Source organism: Crocodylus porosus, unplaced genomic scaffold (assembly GCF_001723895.1).
Source record: "Crocodylus porosus isolate Cpor-Errol unplaced genomic scaffold, CroPor_comp1, whole genome shotgun sequence".
NCBI classification, from domain to species: domain Eukaryota; kingdom Metazoa; phylum Chordata; order Crocodylia; family Crocodylidae; genus Crocodylus; species Crocodylus porosus.
Window position 1 is genome coordinate 28,673,003 of NW_017728943.1, and position 20,208 is coordinate 28,693,210.

General features: G+C 41.5%; 1 protein-coding gene across 5 annotated transcripts in view; it reads left to right on the forward strand.

Moving 5' to 3' along the window:
* The window catches only part of PLCB1 (phospholipase C beta 1), a 740,315-nt gene that overhangs the window by 462,991 nt on the left and 257,116 nt on the right, over positions 1-20,208 (forward strand). For all 5 annotated transcript variants that reach the window (XM_019549094.1, XM_019549091.1, XM_019549092.1 and 2 more), the window contains 4 exons: positions 2,521-2,600; positions 7,384-7,437; positions 8,367-8,442; positions 18,923-19,023. In XM_019549094.1, the coding sequence (XP_019404639.1) occupies positions 2,521-2,600; positions 7,384-7,437; positions 8,367-8,442; positions 18,923-19,023 (311 nt within the window). The remainder of the gene's footprint in view (positions 1-2,520; positions 2,601-7,383; positions 7,438-8,366; positions 8,443-18,922; positions 19,024-20,208) is intronic.

Below are 20,208 nucleotides of genomic sequence, written 5' to 3' on the forward strand. Positions count from 1 at the left end.
ACAATGCCAGCCAATGGTAGCAAGTAGGGTTGTGCAAAGCAGGTCATATTCAATTTGGATTAGGATTTGGCTGGATTCAGGGGACAGTGATTTAATTAGTTGATTTGGATTACTGTCCTGATTCAATTTGGCCAATCCGAAGATTCGATTTTGATTCGGAGAATCAGTGATTTGGCCATAGACACAGCTTTATATGGCTCGTGAATGCTGAGATGGTGGGGTGCATGCAGTGTTCCACAAGAACCCGGGGTGGGTGCCACTGCATGCTCAGCAGCAGACCTGGAAGCAGACCGGAAGTACTTTTTGGGGGGTTTTTTTAAGTAAAGCACACTCTGTTGGAAAAAAAACACCCTTGGAGGACCCCAGGTGCCCCCCCAGAGCCAGGAGGCACCAGTCGCCAATCTGGGGGGTAGAGGGAGGCCCTCATGAACTCCGTGGCGGACCCAGAAGTGGACCGGAAGTGCTTCTGGTCTACTTCCAGGTCCACCGCCGAGCACACTGGAGACCCCTTCGCGCTCCCATGGGACGGTCCATCTGCCCTACCATCTCAGCATACACCAGCCGCCTGGTACCTTGAGGTATGTAGAAAAACACCTAGAGCTGGGTCTATGTCCAAATCATTGAATCTGTCTGAATCAAATTGGAGGCTTCTGATTCAATTTGAAGAGATTAATGGGTCTCCTGATTCGATTTGGATTCAGAGAGTTGGCTTCTGAATTGGACCGAATCTCAGCCAAATTGAATCAGCAACCAAAGCTTTGCACAGCCCTAGTAGCAGGCAGCAGGTAGAATCACCAGGAGCAAAGAGGGCATGTGGCATGCAACACAAATGAGGTCATTCTAAACTGAGCGATTACTCCTGTGACTGAGATCACACAATCCAAATGCATGTGCCTAAATTTTGATTATCCAAATTGTAGCCCTGTCTGCCAACATCAATTAATTGCAATAAAGTATTCTAATGGAAAAGCTCCGTTAGCTGAACTTGTTCCTTTCCCCCCCCCCCAGATATTCAAATAATTGAGCTACTGCAGTTCCCTACTGTCATGTTCTCTTGTGCATGTAACCTTGGGGCACTGCATAAGGAATTTGTACCTATTGCCCCTGGATTTGAAGGGTTTCCCTGTAGGCAAGGTGCTTGGGGTCTCTGAGAAAAATTTCTCCAGTACCTGGAAGAGCCAGGAGGTGGGAACACCACCTCACACCTCATCAAGAAGGAATGTTTGAGACAAATTTAACAACTATTTCCATGATTCCTTCCCCTCTGACTTTGAGAATTGCAAATGTGCGCTTTGAGAATTAAGAACAGTGCACTCTGATATACTGCACATTTTTGCATGGCTTTCTGATCTAACCTAAACTCAGAGGTGGGTGATGAAGGCATATTGATCACTTTCAATAAAGGAAAGGTTGCCTGATTGGGTTATTTCTAAAAAAAAACCACACACATGCTTTAGGACACATAACAAATGTAGATAAAAGCAGTGTTACCCACTAGTAAGGTTGCAGGTTTTCCTTGGTGCCACTCCAGAGAGGAACTGAGTCCATTCCAGCCCCAACCTAGAAGCCTTGGCTCATTACTTTCAAGTCATAGCAAGCCCATGCTGGTCACTTCTGCGTATTTCAGTCCTTAGGGTCTCATAAAAAATAGGAACATAAAAACTGCTGTTTACTGGGGCAGATCATAGGTCCATCAAGCCAAGTATCCACGCTGAGGGAGAGAATGACAAAGGTATCAACAGTTTCCAGCCTTGCTCCTCTCCCATTGCAAATTCCAGCATTCAGAGGTTTAGGAAGTTTTGATTCAGAGGCTACATCACTATCTACCATAATCAATACCTGCTGATGGATCTTCCTCCAAGAAATGATCCAGTCCTCTTTTGAATTGGGTTAAGCTGCTAACTTCCATAACTCCTTGTGGCAATGAGTTCTGCAAATTAATTACTCTGTGAAAAAGACTTCCCTTTTTTTAGTTTTAAAACTATTACTCAATAGTTTAATTGTATGTTCCCTAGTTCTAGCATGGTGAGAGACAGTAAATAAGAAAACCCTATTTATTTTCTCTTTCTCTGCTCCATTTAATATTTTTTAAGCCTCTGTAACACCCCCACCCTAAAATAGTGAATATTCACAGAGTCACACTATCATAGCTTTTTTTCATGACAATGAGCCTCAGCCTACTGACGTCAATGAATTTACTCCCATTGACTTCTGTGGGCTTTGAATTAGGCCCTGAATAATCATATTTGAGCTTTCTTTTGAAATGCACAGGTGTTTGTTACTTTTTCTTTTTTTTATAAAAAGAAAATCCTATTCATAGCAGGCTGTGTTTCATGCAGAATGAAAAAGACAGGCTAGTAATCTAGAAATAGAGTTCTGTTGGGAAAGAGAAAGTTCAGTCTTTCATTAATCAGTTTTTTTCCCAATAATATTCATGTTGAAATTATTTGAAGTCATGAAAGTAAAGATCTAAGCAACTCTTCATTTGAGCAAGGTTAAATTTAATTTATCTCTCTTTAGGAGTGGACAGATGAAGTTTTCAGTTTGGCAACAAACCTGTTGGCACACAATATGTCAAGAGATGCATGTTTGGAAAAAGCGTAAGTAACCAGTAATATTTATTGCAAAGGGTGTTACTCTTTTTTCTGAGTCATTCCCCCTTTTTTCTTTATGTTAGTCAGATTGCCATCTATTGTTTATATTTTGAAAGGTTGTCATTTTTGTAAACACAGATTTTCCTCTCTTATTGAGTTCAAAAACCTAATAGCTAAACTGTAATGTTAAAAAAAAATCAGGGAAATAAGGTTCTTTTCACAAACTACTACCGAGAAGTCACAGCTGGATTATGTTTTTCAATGCAGTCTTCCTGTTGCACACAGAGGGAATGTCTCCAGCTCTTGGCACTGCTGCTCTGGGTTAAAAACAATAAATTTCAGACTGGCTCGCTTCTCTATTTTTTTTTTTGTTATCTGTTATTAGTCAAAGAATGAAAAGTACAAGATTTCCATTTTCCTCAGTTTAATCCCACAGGTCTCGGCACTCAGTAGAGTGAAATTGTAAATCTGTTCATCTAGATTGGCTGGCACAATGCATAGATTTTGAGTACTTGTACAACAAAGTATAAAGGGCTGTTTATGAGACATTTTAGGGATAAAAATAGCAGGCACCTTGCAAATTAAAGAGAAATAGCTGAATAAATCCAAGATTAGTAGGTGTCATATGGATGATGAATGCACAGACAGAGATAGTTTTGTTTAAACAGCAGTGTTGAGGATAAAACCTGCCAGATAAAGATGAAGTATCCTGGTAGGTGTTACCTTGCTGGCCTCAACTCGTTATGAGGAAAATGGTATTCACATTCACCCGTACACGTCCCTTGTGAAATCTAGCTCCTTTGCTTTTCGGAACTTGTCCCCAAGTACCGCATAATTCCTTTACTGGAATAGTTGCCATTTTAAAGGTTAAAACACTGAGATTTTGATTCCTTCTCTCAACTTGGAAGGTAAGCCCGAACTAGACTGAACACAGGAAACACAACTTTAGGGATAGGTGACAGGTATGCCGCCCAATTACACTGGAAGCCAAGGATACTTGCCTATGTTTCTTTGGGGGGGAAGGTGCTTGTGGAGGTGTGCAAATTTTATTTGGATATGTAATATTGTGTCCCCTTTTGCCACCTGTACCTTCATGTGCCCAGTCAGCTCTGCCCAGGGTATGTAATAGAAAAGAGCTGCTGCTCAGTCTGATATATACTCTTCTGTTGAGTACCTGTGATATGTGTTCCATTAAACAGGGTGCATTTACACATGCATTAATGAACTTTAGTTTATATAAATTAAATCTAGTTCCTCCATTGTGAGATACTAGGAAAATACACGTTAGCCTGTCTTAATGTGCATTGACTAAAGAGCATGGGTCACTTTTACATGTGCTCCAAAGAAGGTGGGGAAGGGGCAGCACTTTAATTAGAGTGGCTCCAAGAGTCATTCTAATTAAAGCACCGCTGCATCTCATGTACCAGCATCCCCACACTTAAAAATGAAGGCGGGGCACATGGACTAAAGCTCATTTGATGAACTTTAGATAAAGCACCCCTGCCGCCATTTTTAAGTGAAGGGATGCTGATACATGAAACATAGGAGGCTGCTGGAGCACAGCAATTGCCATGCTGCAGCAGACTCTACTAATCTAGTCTGCTCCAACACACTTGTATGTAGGTGCCCAGGGTTTTTAAGTGATGCTTAATGCGCATTAGCCTATTTTAATGCACGCTAGCTAAATATCGCAGTGTTTTAGTGATGCTGTAATGTGCATTAAAATAAGTTAATGTGCATTGAAGTGCCTGTACAGACATGCCTACTGTGTAGTAATAACAGTGGTCTCTGTCGCAGTCCACCTTTTAGATCCCTTTACTATGGTTATTCAGATCAATTCATAGAAATAAAGTCACAATGAAGTAAACAGCAAGCACGGTATTCTCATGTCTCTTTCTTTCCCACTAATTAATAACTCAGGTACCACAGCATTTCCAGGGGGCCTTTGCAATGATACCAAATCAAAGTTACTCAAGGAATCTTTAACTTTGAAGATTAAATGTCTTGTCCCAATTTAATTACTGTATGGAGTAATGGCCATCCCAATCCAGTTATAACCCTTTCATCTAATAGAAAAATGATTGTATTAGAGCCGAATTATGAAGACATTTTCTTCTTTTGGCATCCAAACTTTTCTCATACCTGGAAGTGTATTAATAAAAAGATTGAAAGTTTTCCTCTGGTCAGGTAACATGAGGCAGTTAGAGTGCATTTCACAAAATAGGCACTTTGCATTTAAATTGCTCTTTTCTTTAATTGTGAAGCAGTTTTTTCACACATTCCTGGAGTAGGCAGCAAAGGTTTAAGCAGGGCTAACATGAGATCATTAAGTCCAATGTCAATCATAGTCACCAGGTTGCTATTGGAACAGTATGTTTAGCTTCTGACGGTGGTAGTATTTTCAGTAACAGCACCTATAGTCAGCTGTGGAGAAAAAATTAACATCCAGACCCCTTCAGATTTCTTCAGGAGAAGATGAAACAGCACATTTTCAGGGTTCCCTAGAAGGTATCAAAGAATTCTGAAGAAAAAGGCAGATCAGCAGGGATGCCAACCCTTGCTGTTCCATCACAAGTATCATGACATTTGAAAGCTTACAAAAATACATAGCTGAGAATCTGAACTTCTGTTTGAAAAAAGTAAGTTTTTAGCCCTCTGTTACAGAGAACAGTTTGCTTCAGGAAAGCAAATAAAACTCAAAATGTACTTTAAAAAAACCAAAATTATCCTGATATTTAAGTTAATTTAATGGTGTATTGTTTAATGTTTGGGGTTGGCAAAATGGTAGTACAGGAGAAGTGCCCTCTTTGGAAAATATAAGTATCACAAATAGATAAAAAAATAAAGATGCTGCCTCATAGGCATATGCACATGTGTGTACATATAAATGTACAGGGAGACAAAGAATGATTTGTGAAAATGACATTTTTAGCGATGATTACACAGACTATAGTGTTAGAAATCACTGTTTTTGACAGTGCTACAAATATTCTCCTCCTGGAACTATTATCTTTTTGGAGGGGTGAAAGTCATGTGAACCATGCAAATATCTGTACTTTAATTTTGAAAAAATGCCAAATCAGAAAGTTGCAATAAAATTAGTTTTGGTTCAGATAAAATATTTTGTTTAAGTGGAAATGAAATGCATCCTTTCAGATTCAGTGGGGATCCTTTTTCATTTTTTACATCAAATTATAGGATATTTTGACACAAAAATGTACATAAAATTAAAACTAAAAATGTCAACACAAAATATATCGTTGTACACAAAATATATCATTTTTTCTTTTTGTTTGTAAGTTTTATTTTTATGTAAATATGAACAGTTTAACAAAAAGGAGACATAAGTAGCAAATGTCTCAATGTTAATAAATCTGCATATTTTTTTTGACAAAAAGCTTCTGGTTGAAAAAAATCCATGCATTTCTAGTTTTAATCTTCTCTGAACAAAAAGCAAAACAAAGAAAAAGATGCTGTAAATCCTTACAAATACAATCCCCAGTAAATACCCATAGCCCTGTTCTAATGCCTGTTGAAATCAGTGGAACAACTCCCAGTTCAATGGGCTTTGACTCAGCCTCTTCTGTGTGATTATGGTTTTGCAAGGCTTGGACAAAAGAGATGTATTCTGTCCTGAGGCATTAATGGACAGCAGATAGGTAAAGCTGGGGGTATGGAGATAAAGGCTAAATTGAGTCCAGGTGCTGTGCTTAGATGCCAGAATGTAGGTGGTTTTAGTAGGTGATTAGGAGATTTGCTTACTAAAAAAACTCTAATGCTTTCCTAGCCCCTTTAACCACCAGGGAGGACTTTGAACTTGGCACATGTGGAGGGTCCTGAATGGTGGTCAGGCTGATTTGAACCAGTGATTCTAAGTTTTTGAGCCTGTGCCTGCCTGCTAAAATGTGTTCCCACTCCCACCGGTGGAGAGGGAAAGTTGTACACAAGAATCAGGAACACTGACAGTCCCCCCATTCTGGTCTAGCAGAGCATAGGAAGCAGACTGCTCTGCATCCGGGAGTAAGGCTCCTTGTTCAGGGAGTAGAACTTGTGCTCTCTAGGGCAAAAGAAGGAGTAGATGATCTCTGTCCAATTCCAAATGCTGTGATGTGCCTATATTTTGCGTCATGGAAGGAGAGAAGGTTTCTTTTTCTTTTTAAAGGGTGATCTGAGTAATGGAAATAGGACTAAGCAAAAGAAAATGTACACTGATAGCAAGGAAATGTTCCTACCGATGGAATCCTTTGGGCTGTGGAAGACATTTCCAAGGGTGATGGATGGCTCTATGACAAACCTGAATAGGATACAATATATATATTGTATATATAAAGTATTGAATAGGATACAATACACACACACACACACACACACACACACACTTTGATAAGACTATAAGGCACAAATCTATTCTGCCTTCTACTTGATTTCAAAATTTCAGCTATGTCTCCATGGACATACCAGCAAGGAGCAACTCTCCACAGTTGGTCAGTCCATTTCTCATCTCTGTGCTTTTGAGCAGCACAGTGTCAGCACTGAAAAATTTTGTATCAGATTCTAGTGTCCTGACCATGTTTGTACTGTCCCACCCGACTGCTTTTGACTGTGACTGCATTACTGTCCTGACACTCAAATATTTATGCTCTCCTGCCAGATTTTTCAGATAGTTCAAAATAAGCGAGTCAAACTTACAGGCTGACAGAAATAATGGAGCCCAGCTAAAAGACTGTTTGCAAAGTATTTTTTTTTAATGTGGAGGAAAAATAAATTTAAACTTGTTTTCCCTCCACAGTTACACAAAACTGAAGCTGCAAGTCACACCAGAAGGACGTATTCCTCTGAAGAAGTAAGTTCTTGTCTCCTTTGTTACTGGTTCTTTCAGCTTGAAGCCATGAAGCTGGGGTTTGGACAGGGACTGAGCTGTCATCCCTTTGCATGAATTCATCTGCTTGTACTTGCAGTATGTCTCCAGTGCAAGCGGTAACATGGGGTGTCCCCTCACTGTTGTGCCTGCATGCTGCACCCTGAACTTCAGAGTTGGAAACCAGTTCTGTCTCCAGAAGAGTAGAATTGGGCCTCATTCCTGATGTCCTTGGTGACAGGACTACCATCCAAGCTGTTCAAAAGGAAGAAGAGGCTAGTGGTTTGTGCACAGGATGCCTGTGTTTAAGTCTCTTCTTTGCCAGACATTTCACTTGGCTCAAATCACTTGGCCTTCCCATGCCTGCAGAAATAGAGATGTTATCAAAATCCCTCATGCAGGGTGTGGAAAGTTAAGCATATTAGAGAACACTAAGATACTTTGATGAAAGAAGCCATAATGACTAGAGTACCTAGATACCTTTTGAGGCAGTAGTGTGGAGATACCACAAAAGTCATATACACAAGCGTGTAGCCACTTGGGGCAGGGGTTGAACTGGGAACCTAGAGGTGAAAGGAATCAGAGGTCTCTCCCTCCTAGGCTCACTCTGTCCACATGTGGTATAGCTACTTCTCCTTCATCCTCCCTCCCCCTCCCTCTTAGCCATGGTGTACAGGACAAGGATGGATTTTTTTTCATATTGTAACCATTGTAATTTTTTAAAAGTTAAAAAATAGCATTTCTATATTAATAACTGGCTATGAAGCAAACGATAAACACACAGGTCTTTCAAAAATGTCACTGTGCTGTGCAATCTATTTAGCCTTGTATTTTTTGCACAGCTTGTAGTTGTATAACACAGGACCATGTGATGTGCCACTGAATTAATTCCTCTGTTGATTTCCATTTGGCAGCATATACCGCCTATTTTCCACTGACAGAAAACGAGTGGAGACTGCATTAGAAGCTTGCAATCTTCCCTCTGCCAGGGTAAGCATTTTGAGTTTCTTCCTGGTCCACTCTGAAGTTCCATTGTAGTCAGTAGGTGCTGGTCCACTGCTGATTCCAGTTGTGACTTCTCAAGGGTTGATTATTCCTCCTGAGATGTGCTTATGCAGCAGGTCTTCAGCCAGTTCATCTTTCTCTCCTGCACAAAAGTTACACTCCCCCAGACTCCAAAGGCATCTATCTGCACAACTGAGCATTTTTGTTTTGAGGCTGGTTGAGCTTGAAGGAAGTGTGAACAGACTGGAGGGAAGGACAGAGAGTCATATGTCTTCCCCTGTGGATACCACATGAGACTCTAATATAGTCAGTGTCCCCATTTCATTTCACTTGACACCACTGCAGCATCAGCTGTGCTTGAATGCTGCCCCTCACCTGACTCCTGTTCAGAAACAAATATCTCTAAATTGAGTGAAGTGGTTTACTCTCTGCCTAGCTCACTCCCAAGTGAACTGGGTTAAGAACTCAAGGGCCTTGATGCTGGAGCTAATAATACAGTGGGGATGCAGCTACTCTATGCTGCTAATCCAATCACTCTGTGCTGCTAATCCAGTCCCTCTGTACAGCTAATCCAAGCGCTCTGTGCAGCTTGAGTGGCGTTTGGCAAAGGTGATTGCTCTTGCTCCAGCAAGGCTCATTCAAGTGTAGTTAACTCCGGATAACGCTGCAGTGAAAAGTAAGCCTTCTGTGTTTCTGCTGTATCCAGTTTCGGAGCGATCCAGTAACAGCTGCCACCAAGTAGTCCTTTTCAGCATAGTTCCAGTGAATATAAGACAGAACTCTTCTGAGAGATACAGGGTCACGGCCTCTCACAAACGTCACAGGATGTTTCATGGGTGGTTCATTAAAGTAAGTCAAATACAAGGTGAGGCAACATAGCAATTGGGCCAAATCTTCACAAATAGAGCCTGTTCAGTCCAACCAACAGCTATTTCAGAAGTTGGGGGGGGGGGCGGGGAATGAAAATAAGGAGATAGAAAGAAACTTAGGAGCTCTCCCAACCCCAAATAATTTATGGAAATATTTGCCAGACATAGATAAAGATTATGAAAATCTGAAGTGATTGTGGAAATAATGCACTGCATAATACCATGAACAACAGACACTTGATTGCTTCTCTATCTATTCATTTATTCCTTTCAAAATGGTGGCACCTTAAAGACAGTCTCATTCAGAAAGACATAAACTTTGCAATGGATGGATTCATAGCATTTGACAAAGCTGGCTGTAGCCTATGAAAGCTCAGGCCTTTCTGAAAGAGTTTGTCTGTAACGTGTCACCCTGCCCTGCATTCTCCCAGACTTAAGATGAAGAAGACTTAACTACCTTTCTTTAAAAATGTTGGTAGGTTAGAAACAAGAAGATACTTATTTTAAGACTTGTTTTTCATTGAAATAGTAACAAACTTAGCATTTAGGATGAGCTATTCAAAAGTCATTCAGGCATGCTTTTTAGCTCATTTGAATTAATGCATCTGTTTACTGAGTAGTAATAAGGACAATAAGGAGACTTCTTTCTTAAGTCTCACTGAGAGTTACATAAACATCTTTAGTGTCCTTGAGAGAAACCACAACCTTTCTGGTTTTTTTATTTAAGTCAACAGTCAGTATTAGCTAGACATTGCTCTATATGTGTTGCTGGGATACCAGTATGAAAAGTATTAATAGTCTGAGAAAGCTCTTATACATTGTGGACAAAAAAAAAAAGGTACATTTTGGCCAATAAAGAAAACTCTTCTGATTATCCTGGAAATAAAACCTTTTAAAAGTCACAAGTTTGCATTGCACTGCTATGTGGCCAAATCTTTGATGAAACAGCAAATTCAAACCCATACAAGGTACTAGCTCTCAAGAAGATGTATGGATATCATAGAGTCCATTTCAGAAAGAGGGCATTCAGGGCATTATTTGATAGTTCATTCAGTGCACCCACCTCATTTGCTGGGTGCTTTTTATTTTGTTTTAAATTATGCCTTCTGAAAATCCAAATATTTTTTCTAATGTGCATAGGAAAGTCATTTTAAATATTCACTAAGAAAGTTTAGGACCCATGGGCCAAATTTTTCATGTGAGATAAAAATATGTTAAGCACAAGCTTGAGTAGCTTAAGTGCCTGCTGCATGTTACACTTAAGACATGATTAACCAGTTCATACGTTAAAGCAATGAATGATACCATACAACAAAGAATATGCCACAAAGATGTTCCACAAAAATGTGTAATCACTTTGAGCTGGTTCCTATAATGCCATTAACTGAACTGCTGGTCAGTTGACTCGATGTGGCTCTGATCCACATCATCTGATGGGACTCCCAGCCATGGGGAAGCACTATGCAGTCCTGTAACTGAAGCTTCATCAGCTGATGGGGCTTCCAGCTGCAGAGGGTACACCATGACTTTGGCAGGCTTGGATCTGCTGACAGGTCTCCCAGCTATGGGGATGAATGGTGTGCCCCCATGACTGGGAGCCCAGAATAGCTGATAGGGCTCCCAGCCCCAGGAGTTTGCTACTTGCTGGTGCAGGGGGAGCTCAGTATTGAGATCCCAGGCTCCCCCTGCCCCAGCAATAAGGCATGATAGGATCTGATGCTCAATCTCACAGTCACACCTCCTGCCATGCATACCTAAATTATAGTAGCCTTGAGCTGAGCTGACTATGAGTGATGTTACTTACAGAATTGCTTCAGTGATGCTTGCCACTGACCCAGGACATCCAACCCCAATCCCTGGTATGTTCCCCATGCTGCTGCTGGCCAAAGGCAACTTGTAGTGACTTCAGTTCCAAAATGGGGAATGTTCTTCCCCCAACTAGAAGCAAGGTTTCTATAGCTTTTGTACAATGCTGCAAAAAAACAGCAGGGAAGAAACTTTCCCTGAGCACCTAAAATTCAACACTTGTTTAGGCACCTTATTGATAGTTTATTTCTACAAGATGTTGATCACTCTGACCCATGTTACTTTAAGTGCAGGAATCTTCCTATTGACTTTAATAGGATGACTCACAGGCCTCAAATTAAGCACATGATTAAGAGCATTGCAGGATTGGGATTAGCAGACTAGAGCACTTAACACCTTGCAGGTCAAGACCTAAGCAATCTGATTTTCCAAAGTGTTGAGCAACCATTGAAATGGAGGTGAAGAAAGGGGTAGGGAAATTCTCAAAAATGCCAAAGACCTTGGGCATTTTTGAAAATCTCAGATGGTTAGAAGTGAATGAGAGGCATAAGGCACTCAACATTTGGAAAATAAAGGGCAATATGAACTTCAGAGTTTTATTTTACGTACCTTGTTTCATAAATGTTGTCTGTGTAGATTGTTTTCTGCACAACAATTCATCTAGACACCCTTGAAAAACAGCAAGGAAGTCTGACTGTTAGCCTGAAAATAAAATAACTGCATATTAAATTCTACCAGTGCAGATTGTCATGGTATGTGTTGTGCCATTAAATAAACAACAGAGAGATACAGATGCTATGAAAACAAGTGGAACACCAGACAAATCATAAATCATCAGTGCCTGAAATTAATCAAGAGCCTTAATGACAAAATAATAGAGAATGCCAAAGATTCAGCAAAGCTAGAAATGAGAGATGTTTTCATGCCGTGCAGAAAGTTGTGCAGTGTATTCATAAGTCACCAAAAGAACTCAGGTACAGAAAGTGTATGGATTGCTGCACTCATATATGGCTGCCTTGCAGGCCAGGATATTGAAAATGAAGGCATATTTTAATCACTTTTGGCAGTCAAGATGTTGTAATCTAAATATAGTTATTGTCTGAAGTTGCACTTTGGATTGTAAGCGTTTAGGGCCAAGCTTTCATCTTATGTCTTTGCCTTCCTGTTTTGTAGGGCAGCTTAAACATTGTCAGAAGTCAATAAATAATTATAAAAAGGGCTATAAAATTTCTCATACTTATTTCTGGCTGAAAGCTTACATTGATTATCTTTTGTATAGTTGTATTCATGAATGAATGGGAATTCAGTTGCCTCTCTGAATTTGAACCACACTGCATAGAAAAGAAGACAGAAACCTTGATCTCTGGTCTCCAGGAAAGGCCCTCATCTTGCCAGCTACTGCGTGTCTTCAAGCTCCCATTAAAGCAAATACAATTTTAAGTTTATGGGAACTTAAAGATCCTCAGTGATTGCAGCTTTGAGGTTAAAATTGTCCATATGAGAAATACTCATTTAGGAAAACAATGGTATATGTTAATTAACTGCGTATTGGTTACACAGACTTTAGATGCTATGCAAATTGGCATCCATGCTTCACTGAGTAATATAAATGTTTTACTAATCAAGCTCTGCTTAGAAAACATACAACAGTGCTGAGCTAAACTGAAGCTAAGTTGACACGGCCAAGGTTCATCTAACTAACACAGCCAAGGTTTGTCCAAATTTAGCAGTTCGCTATGGTGTGAAATAAGTCAGTTGTTTTGCCTGTTCCTATATGATCATTCCTAATGGTTAAAATCTTTTAAAAATGGTTTTAATGTCAACTTACAAAGGAAAATGTTAGGTATTGTAAAATTACCGGAAGTTATCCTTTGCTACTGCAGGTGGCCTTGCTTTGCTTTGTTTTTAAGATTGGATAGCAGTTAATTTTAGAAAAATGCCTGTTTTCAGCTGTGGTACAGTACCTTTAGATGCTGAGCACATCACAAATAAAGTCTTTTCTGCCTAATTCTATGGAACACTCTTATATGAAGCTGCTGCCTATAGATTATGCCCACACAAACAAGTAAATTTCACAGCTGCTACTCAATTGTACAAAATTCTTTTCCAGAATTGTTACTATTTGTTCTGTGTTGTGCCCCAAAATATTTAACGTATTGCTTAAGTTTAGCCTTAAATTGTAGTAACGACATCTAAAGACGGCATTAATTCTTTGGAAACACTTTCTCCATTGAGTTTTCAAAGATACATAAATAAAGAAAACTCACCTCCATTGTCCACCTACCGCTTAAGCAAACATCTGAGAAAGTCGAAATGGGTTCCACTTAATGCACTGATATGTTTTTATTTTGGATTAAAAAAATGAAAAACAGTGTCATCCAGATGCCTTCCTGTTTTATAAAGATGCACCCCATTCACCAAGCAGTTGCACTTCAGTCAGTGATCAGGAATGCAGGTTTGGGTGCCTGAACACAAGCATAGAGGCAGGAATTACAGCACATTGGAGCAGACTTGATTAATCAGGTCTGCTTGAGCGTGACAATTACCGTGCTTTAGCAGTCTCCTGCGTCTCAAGTATCAGCGACGCTGTGCTTCAAAATGGCAGCGGGGAGTACTTGAACTAGCTCATTGCTTTAGTTCAAGCACCCCCGTCACCATTTGGAAGCACAGGGATGCTGATACATGAGATGCTATGGCACTTCAAGTGATGCTATGGCACATCACGGGGCTTATTTGAACCGGAGCTAAGGGTGCAACTTGATGGGTCTGCCAGGGCCAGCAGAATCACATCCAATAGCCAACAGAAGAATTTTGGCTGCCCTGTGCTGCACCAGCCTGTCACTCTACTTTGTCCTTGTTTGCCTTTAAAGCTTGGCTCTTGGCTCTTGCCCTGGACTCTTCCTTAGCCTGGTTGCCAATCTGTTGCTTTCATACATGCTTCGACCTGTCTTCTGAGACCTGACCTGGATCCTGCCTCAGCCTCATCTCCATTTTCTAGTTTCTGTCTTAGCTTTGTTTCTACCCCTATTCTGTTTTTGCCTGGTATCCTAGACTTCCTTTGTTCTAATATCTGGCTCTGTCTTGACTACAGTTTTGGGTCTTGGCTCCAGGCTGGTCTTTGCCTGATTCCTGGCTCCTTGGTACAACTTCTGATGCTGATCTGGCTTCATCTGCTGACTCAAATGCTTGTTCTGGTCCATCGGATCACGTATGCTTTGGTTGTTTTAGCATATAAACAGTGTTTCATACACAGACAATAGGCCAAATCTTTGCTTCAAACTAAGCCCCTTTATTCCACACTGGCACTTCCCCTGTCTTACAGAAATCTCCTAATTACAGTGGTTCTCAACCTTTTTAAGATTCAGCACAACCCTCCAAAAAAATTCTGAATTTGACAATGTCCCCAGTTGAGAACCACTGATGCACTACCTCTGCTTACCTCCTGCCTATGTTAGGGTTGTGTAATAAACATAAAGCAAGCAGGAGCAAAGGCCTAACTAATGAGGTTTGCACTCTTCCCTGTGCCCCTGAGGGGTGGGAGCATGCTCTGAGTGCTGGAAAGCAATGAGTAAGGAGGGTGGGTGTTCCCACACCTAGATACTTTGATTGGCTCAGCCCGCTCTGTCTCCTTCAGCCAGGCAGTAGAAGAGGCAGCTCCAACCCAGCCTGGCTTCCCCAGCCAGCCATTGCACCCTTGATGCAGCCCTTCCTGATGCAGCCCTTCCTGATCCAACCCTGAATGTCCTCCTGGAAACAGTTCCACCTGGCTGCTGTGTCATGTGTGCTTCAGTACCACTGGAAGGGTCTTTCAGCACCCCAGGGTGCTCAGCACCCAGGTTGAGAGAACTAGTGTCCTAATAGCATAAAGCTGCTTTTCAACCCCTCTGTGTAAGGGTCCTTCTGGGACAGCAGGAATCCAGAGTGTACCATGAAAAAAATATATTGAGGTCCTAGGAGACCAATGGACTGCTCCAGCCAGCAAAACTTAGAGAAGTTGCATGGTTGCTATAGCTTATCCTGGGGGTTAGTTAGGCCTCCACTTACTTCCCTATGTTAGGAGAGGCAGCAAATTTGATTTCAGCTACTTTTCACCCACCACCACAGATAAGCTGACTACAAATTAGTCGCACCTTAGTTCCCTTACTAGTTTTGCTTATTTTTGCACATTCCAGATTTACATCCCATCAGTCCATATTAGAGCACAGCTGATTGTCCAAACCTACACCATGTTTGGGCAGTTGAGCACTACATGTCAACGCACCTAAACAGCAAAGGTGGGAACTAATCACTTTGAAGGGTTACATGGATAAAAGAGAGGGAAGAAAAAGAGAGTCAAGAACAAGAGAAGCCAGTTTGCCCTCCAAGTCAGCTTTTTACATAGTAACACATGCATCTGTGCCTATCAGCTGAGCACAGAAGCAGATATGTAATACGTACTATTCAGTAGCTTACAAATGTCCTCTGGAAGAGGGTAGCATCCGATGGCTACTGTAGCTCAAATACCAAAATAGCTTCCAGCCAAGAGAGGCAGGGAGAGGGAGGGGAATGTTCAATAGTGGAGGCCTTTGCTGGCAGTAATGAGGAACTTTGATGGTTTGAAATCATCCCATCCCTCAAAAATCTAAGCCTGCCCCTCCAGAAGCAGATGGTAGTCCAGCAATTACCTTCAGCTTCCCTGAAATTACAATAAATATGCTAACAGCCACTGAATACAAGTTAGATGTTTATAATGGAAAAATGAATGGAAAGTGGCTGCCTTGGCTTCTGGAAGGAAGGAGAAAAATAGTCCTGGAAACCAAAGGAAGTAAAATAAAAAAAATTAGCTGAAAAACCCCCACAGTCTGTCAACACAGTCAAAATAGTGTTTTGTGCCTGTCTGTATTTTTCAAAAATATACTTCTACCTTCCTCTGTGACTGAATGTGTGTAAAAGCAAGGGTTTTTGTGTGTGTATGGGTACGCTATATAATCGGTTTGTTGAGAGAGGTTTTGGCGTCTCATGTAAGCAGAACCAACTGGAGCAGTCCATGGTCTGAAGCAAACAAAAGTTAGTGGTGCCTGGCAAACAAGCATTGCGCAGGGCTTGGCAAATAATTCTTTGGGTCAGCAGCCAAATAAAATGAATTAAATGAAGTCAAATAGGTTTGGATTGTTCTTTTTATCCTGGTGAAAATAAATTAGAAACAAATTGATACTTCATGGAACAAAATATTCATTGAGTAAGAGAGGAAGGGAGTTGTTGGTGGGTATGTCAGTCACCTGGGAGATAGGGTGTCTGAGTGGCAGCCAGTGCTCTAATGTATATTTAAGTATTTTATTTAAAGAAAAGCAGTGTCAACAAGAGCAGCTGAGGACACATCTGTCCCAGGATAACCCTTAGCACAGTGGTTAGAGCATTTTCCTGGGGGGGTATGTAATATATGTTCATATATATACCCAAGTCCCTGACTTCCTGGGTGAGTGATATAATGACTGTCTGTTGGATTAACTGGGGAACCTGTTCCTCAGCTTTCTGAATATACCCCTAGGCAAAGATTGCTTCTTCTGTCAGACTCCTCACAAAATGGGCCAGGTCCTTCCAGGTTGATCAAAACTGCCATTTCTGATGAATAAACTCTTCACCCAGTCAGTGCTGGGGAAAGCAGAGTCTCATTGTTAGTTTTCACCATGCCACAAAGCCTAGAAACTTTAAGGAAAGTGCTTTTGTATGTGGAGGAATGGCATAAAATTGGCCCCTCCAAAGTGGGTACCTTGTGAAGGAGAGCAGGGAGGCGCTACATGGCTATTAAAGTTGAAGAATGCACTGGATTAGCACGTGCTTGACATGGCTTATATGACGTATACCTTCATATACCTTATATAAGAAGGGTACCTTGGATGTGCTGCCTCCTAGCAAGAATATCACAGGATGATTGTTGCTGAAACACCCCTCCAGGCTCAGCCAGGAAGGGTGAGATACAGTCATGCCCACAGCATATTTTCTCCTAAAACAGGAAAGATACCGAAAACTTCTTTTCCCTGCAACAAAGGTTTGAATAGATGCTTCCGGTTCCCTTGGCAACTGTGCTAAACAGCAGAATAAATAATAGCAATGATTTCCTCTATCAGAGGCTTTCTTCTGACACAAGTAGGCTCAGCAGCAGTCTCAGCAGCTTTTAAAGGGAAATAGCTTTGTGTACAAACCATAAAATTACTTTTTGTATGTCCCTCTCACCCCCACTTCACTGCTTCCAGTTGATCAGAGCCATGCATTAGCTTGCAACCGCAGAGTGGCATTGCCTGATTCTGTTGTTCTTCCACATGGTACGTGCTCACAAGATAGAAATGCAGGATCTGAGACTTCGATATGTATATTCTATTTTTTCATGTTTTTAGGGGTGGAAGGCTTGGGGGAGAGAGAGTTTCTTATGAGGTTTCCTGTGCATGATGACTGCTTTGTATGTCATTTTCCTTTCTCAGAATATTTTAATAGACCCCTCCAAAGGTCACTTGGTTATTGACTTGCACTTGCTTACACCATCTTCAAGGCCTCCTCTCTGCCTTTTTCCAGGCCTGTGGAAAGCACGGGCCATGCTTTTCCCTGGGTTGGAAGACTACAATCAGAGCTTTTTACATAGGTATGCGAGTAGGTAGGACGCCATTGGCTGCTTCCACACATGCGTGGACATTTGGTTCCCCAGGGACAACTAGCAGCCGTGCACCTTGTGCCATCACTAGTTGTCCCGAGGGAACGCCTGTGCCATATGCCCTCTGGCATGCAGCAGGTTACCCCAGGTAGGGTAAGGCAGGCTGAGGCCAGCAGCTGTACCTGGGGTTCTAAGGTACTCCTGGGGCTGCAGCAGAAGCGATCCTGCCACGCAGAGCCTGGCTGGCAGCCAGAGTGTGTCTCCGGCCAGCTAGGCTCCGGTTCTGAGTGGGACACACTGCCCCTGTATGCGCCACTCTGCTTTTTTTTTGAAGGTTTTTTTCATCCCTGGATATCCACGAGTCAAAAAAACTCCCCTGAGCTGCTCCCTTGCAGCATAGAGAACAGCTGAACATGTGGTATGTGGTGCTGCAGACATGTCTGTGGCACCACATACTACATGGCCATGCTCATCTGGACATGGCCATTGAGTCCCAGGAAAAGGCCAACCACAAGGAGGCCCAAGTAATTTTATCTACTCCAATAAAACAGTCTAATTTGCATGAGAGCTAAAATTAGCAATGCTATCTGCATGGATAAATTCTGTAGAATATAACAGGGATATTGGAAAGTACCACATAGAAACAAGGTTATATAAATTCTGATCTGGTTCTCTTGTGTGTTCCAAAGAGATATAAGTAGTTTGCTATTGCTCCATGTCATTATTATTTTTTTATTCCTTTGTGCTAGTTTAATTCCATTGGCTAAACTGAATGCTGGGTTCCACCCCATTTATAAAGCTATATGAGTCTGGGGTTAGCAGCCCACTGTGAAAGTTACTGTGGATAACCTATATCAGAGAATAAGGAGCTATTTTGTGCCCTTTTATGCTTCTGCAAAGAACCAAAGAGGAACTTGTTTTTAGGGAGGACACAATGATACAACCAATCTCCAAATTATTAAAAATGTGATGATGAATTTATTTATTTTTTGAAGGAAGATGCATGCTTTAAACGGATCTGTTATTCAAGAGAATTTATTATCCTGAAAAGGCAGTGACCTTGTAGACAGTAGGAAGGAAATCAAAGGAAACACGGTAGCAACCTGTTTATAAAACAGAACAAAAAGTGCTGTTTCTTTACTTTATTTTTTTTTCCATTTCACAGAATGATTCAATCCCCCAAGAAGACTTCACACCAGAAGTATACAGAATATTTCTAAACAACCTCTGCCCTCGGCCTGAAATTGACCACATCTTCTCTGAGTTGTAAGAAAAGATACAAATTTATTGTTTATCCTTCACTGACTTTCTCTCTGCAACTGATGGCAAAGTAGGTTAATTGGCCTACAGCATCACAAAGTGATTGCCAAGAACAGATTCCCATGTCAGCCAGGACTCCTGTTTAACCTAGGATGTGAATGTAGATACACTGTTCCTCTCTCAAAGCTCTAGCAGTCATTTGGAATGGGCAAACTTTCACGGTAGCTTATTTCTACAGGAACAGACTGGCCAGGCCTTGTTTCTAAGTGTGGATGATGCTAGTTTAGGCTACAGTGAAAGTAAAGTGATAAAAATGAGAATATACATTTGAGACAGGCTCATTTAAACCACAAGGGGTACGTCCAGACGTGTGGACATTTGGTTCCTTGGGGACAAGTAGCAGCGGTGCACCTTGCACCACAGCTACTTGTCCCCAGGGAATGCCGGTGCCACGCACGATTTGGTGTGTGGCAAGTTACCCCCGGGGACAGTAGGGGAGGCTGGGGCCAGCACTGTGCTAGCCCCAGCAGGCTTACCTGTGGACCTTCTGGGGCTGCAGCCACAGCAATCCTGCCAGGCAGAACCTGGCCAGCATCTGCAGCATGGCTGCAGGCAGCCCGGCTCTGCTTTCCAGCAACACATACTGCCTGAGTGTGCACTGCTTCATTTTTTTTCCTCAGTTTTTTTTTACCCCTGGGTCCAGGGGTCAAAAAAACCTGCAGGAAAAAAACTGGAGCAGCACATACCTGGGCAGCACATTCTTGCAGCATGGAGAACACTGGACTGTGCAGTATGTGGCACTGCAAACATGTTTGCAGTGCCACATACCACATGACCATGCTCATCTGGACATGCCCAAGAAGACCAACTGAGAGCTGCAAAAAGAAAAGAGTGGTGATGAGGGTTCAGTCATGATGCAATTAGAACTCATATGTAGCAGCATTGTGTAAATGAAATTACCTGTCATCTTTGCTTCAGTCAATTTCATGTTTTTAGTTTCTTAATCACCTGAAACTGTAAAGCTTTAGTTGTTTGGGTTCATGATCCCTTTTCTCTGGTATTGGATCAGTACAAGTAAATCATTTTCTATTTCTTTCACCAATATCAGAACTTTCAGCTATAAAATACTTGCTTTGATTTCATGGATGCTACTATTTACATATTTGTCTGCCACAAGTTATTGATAACAAC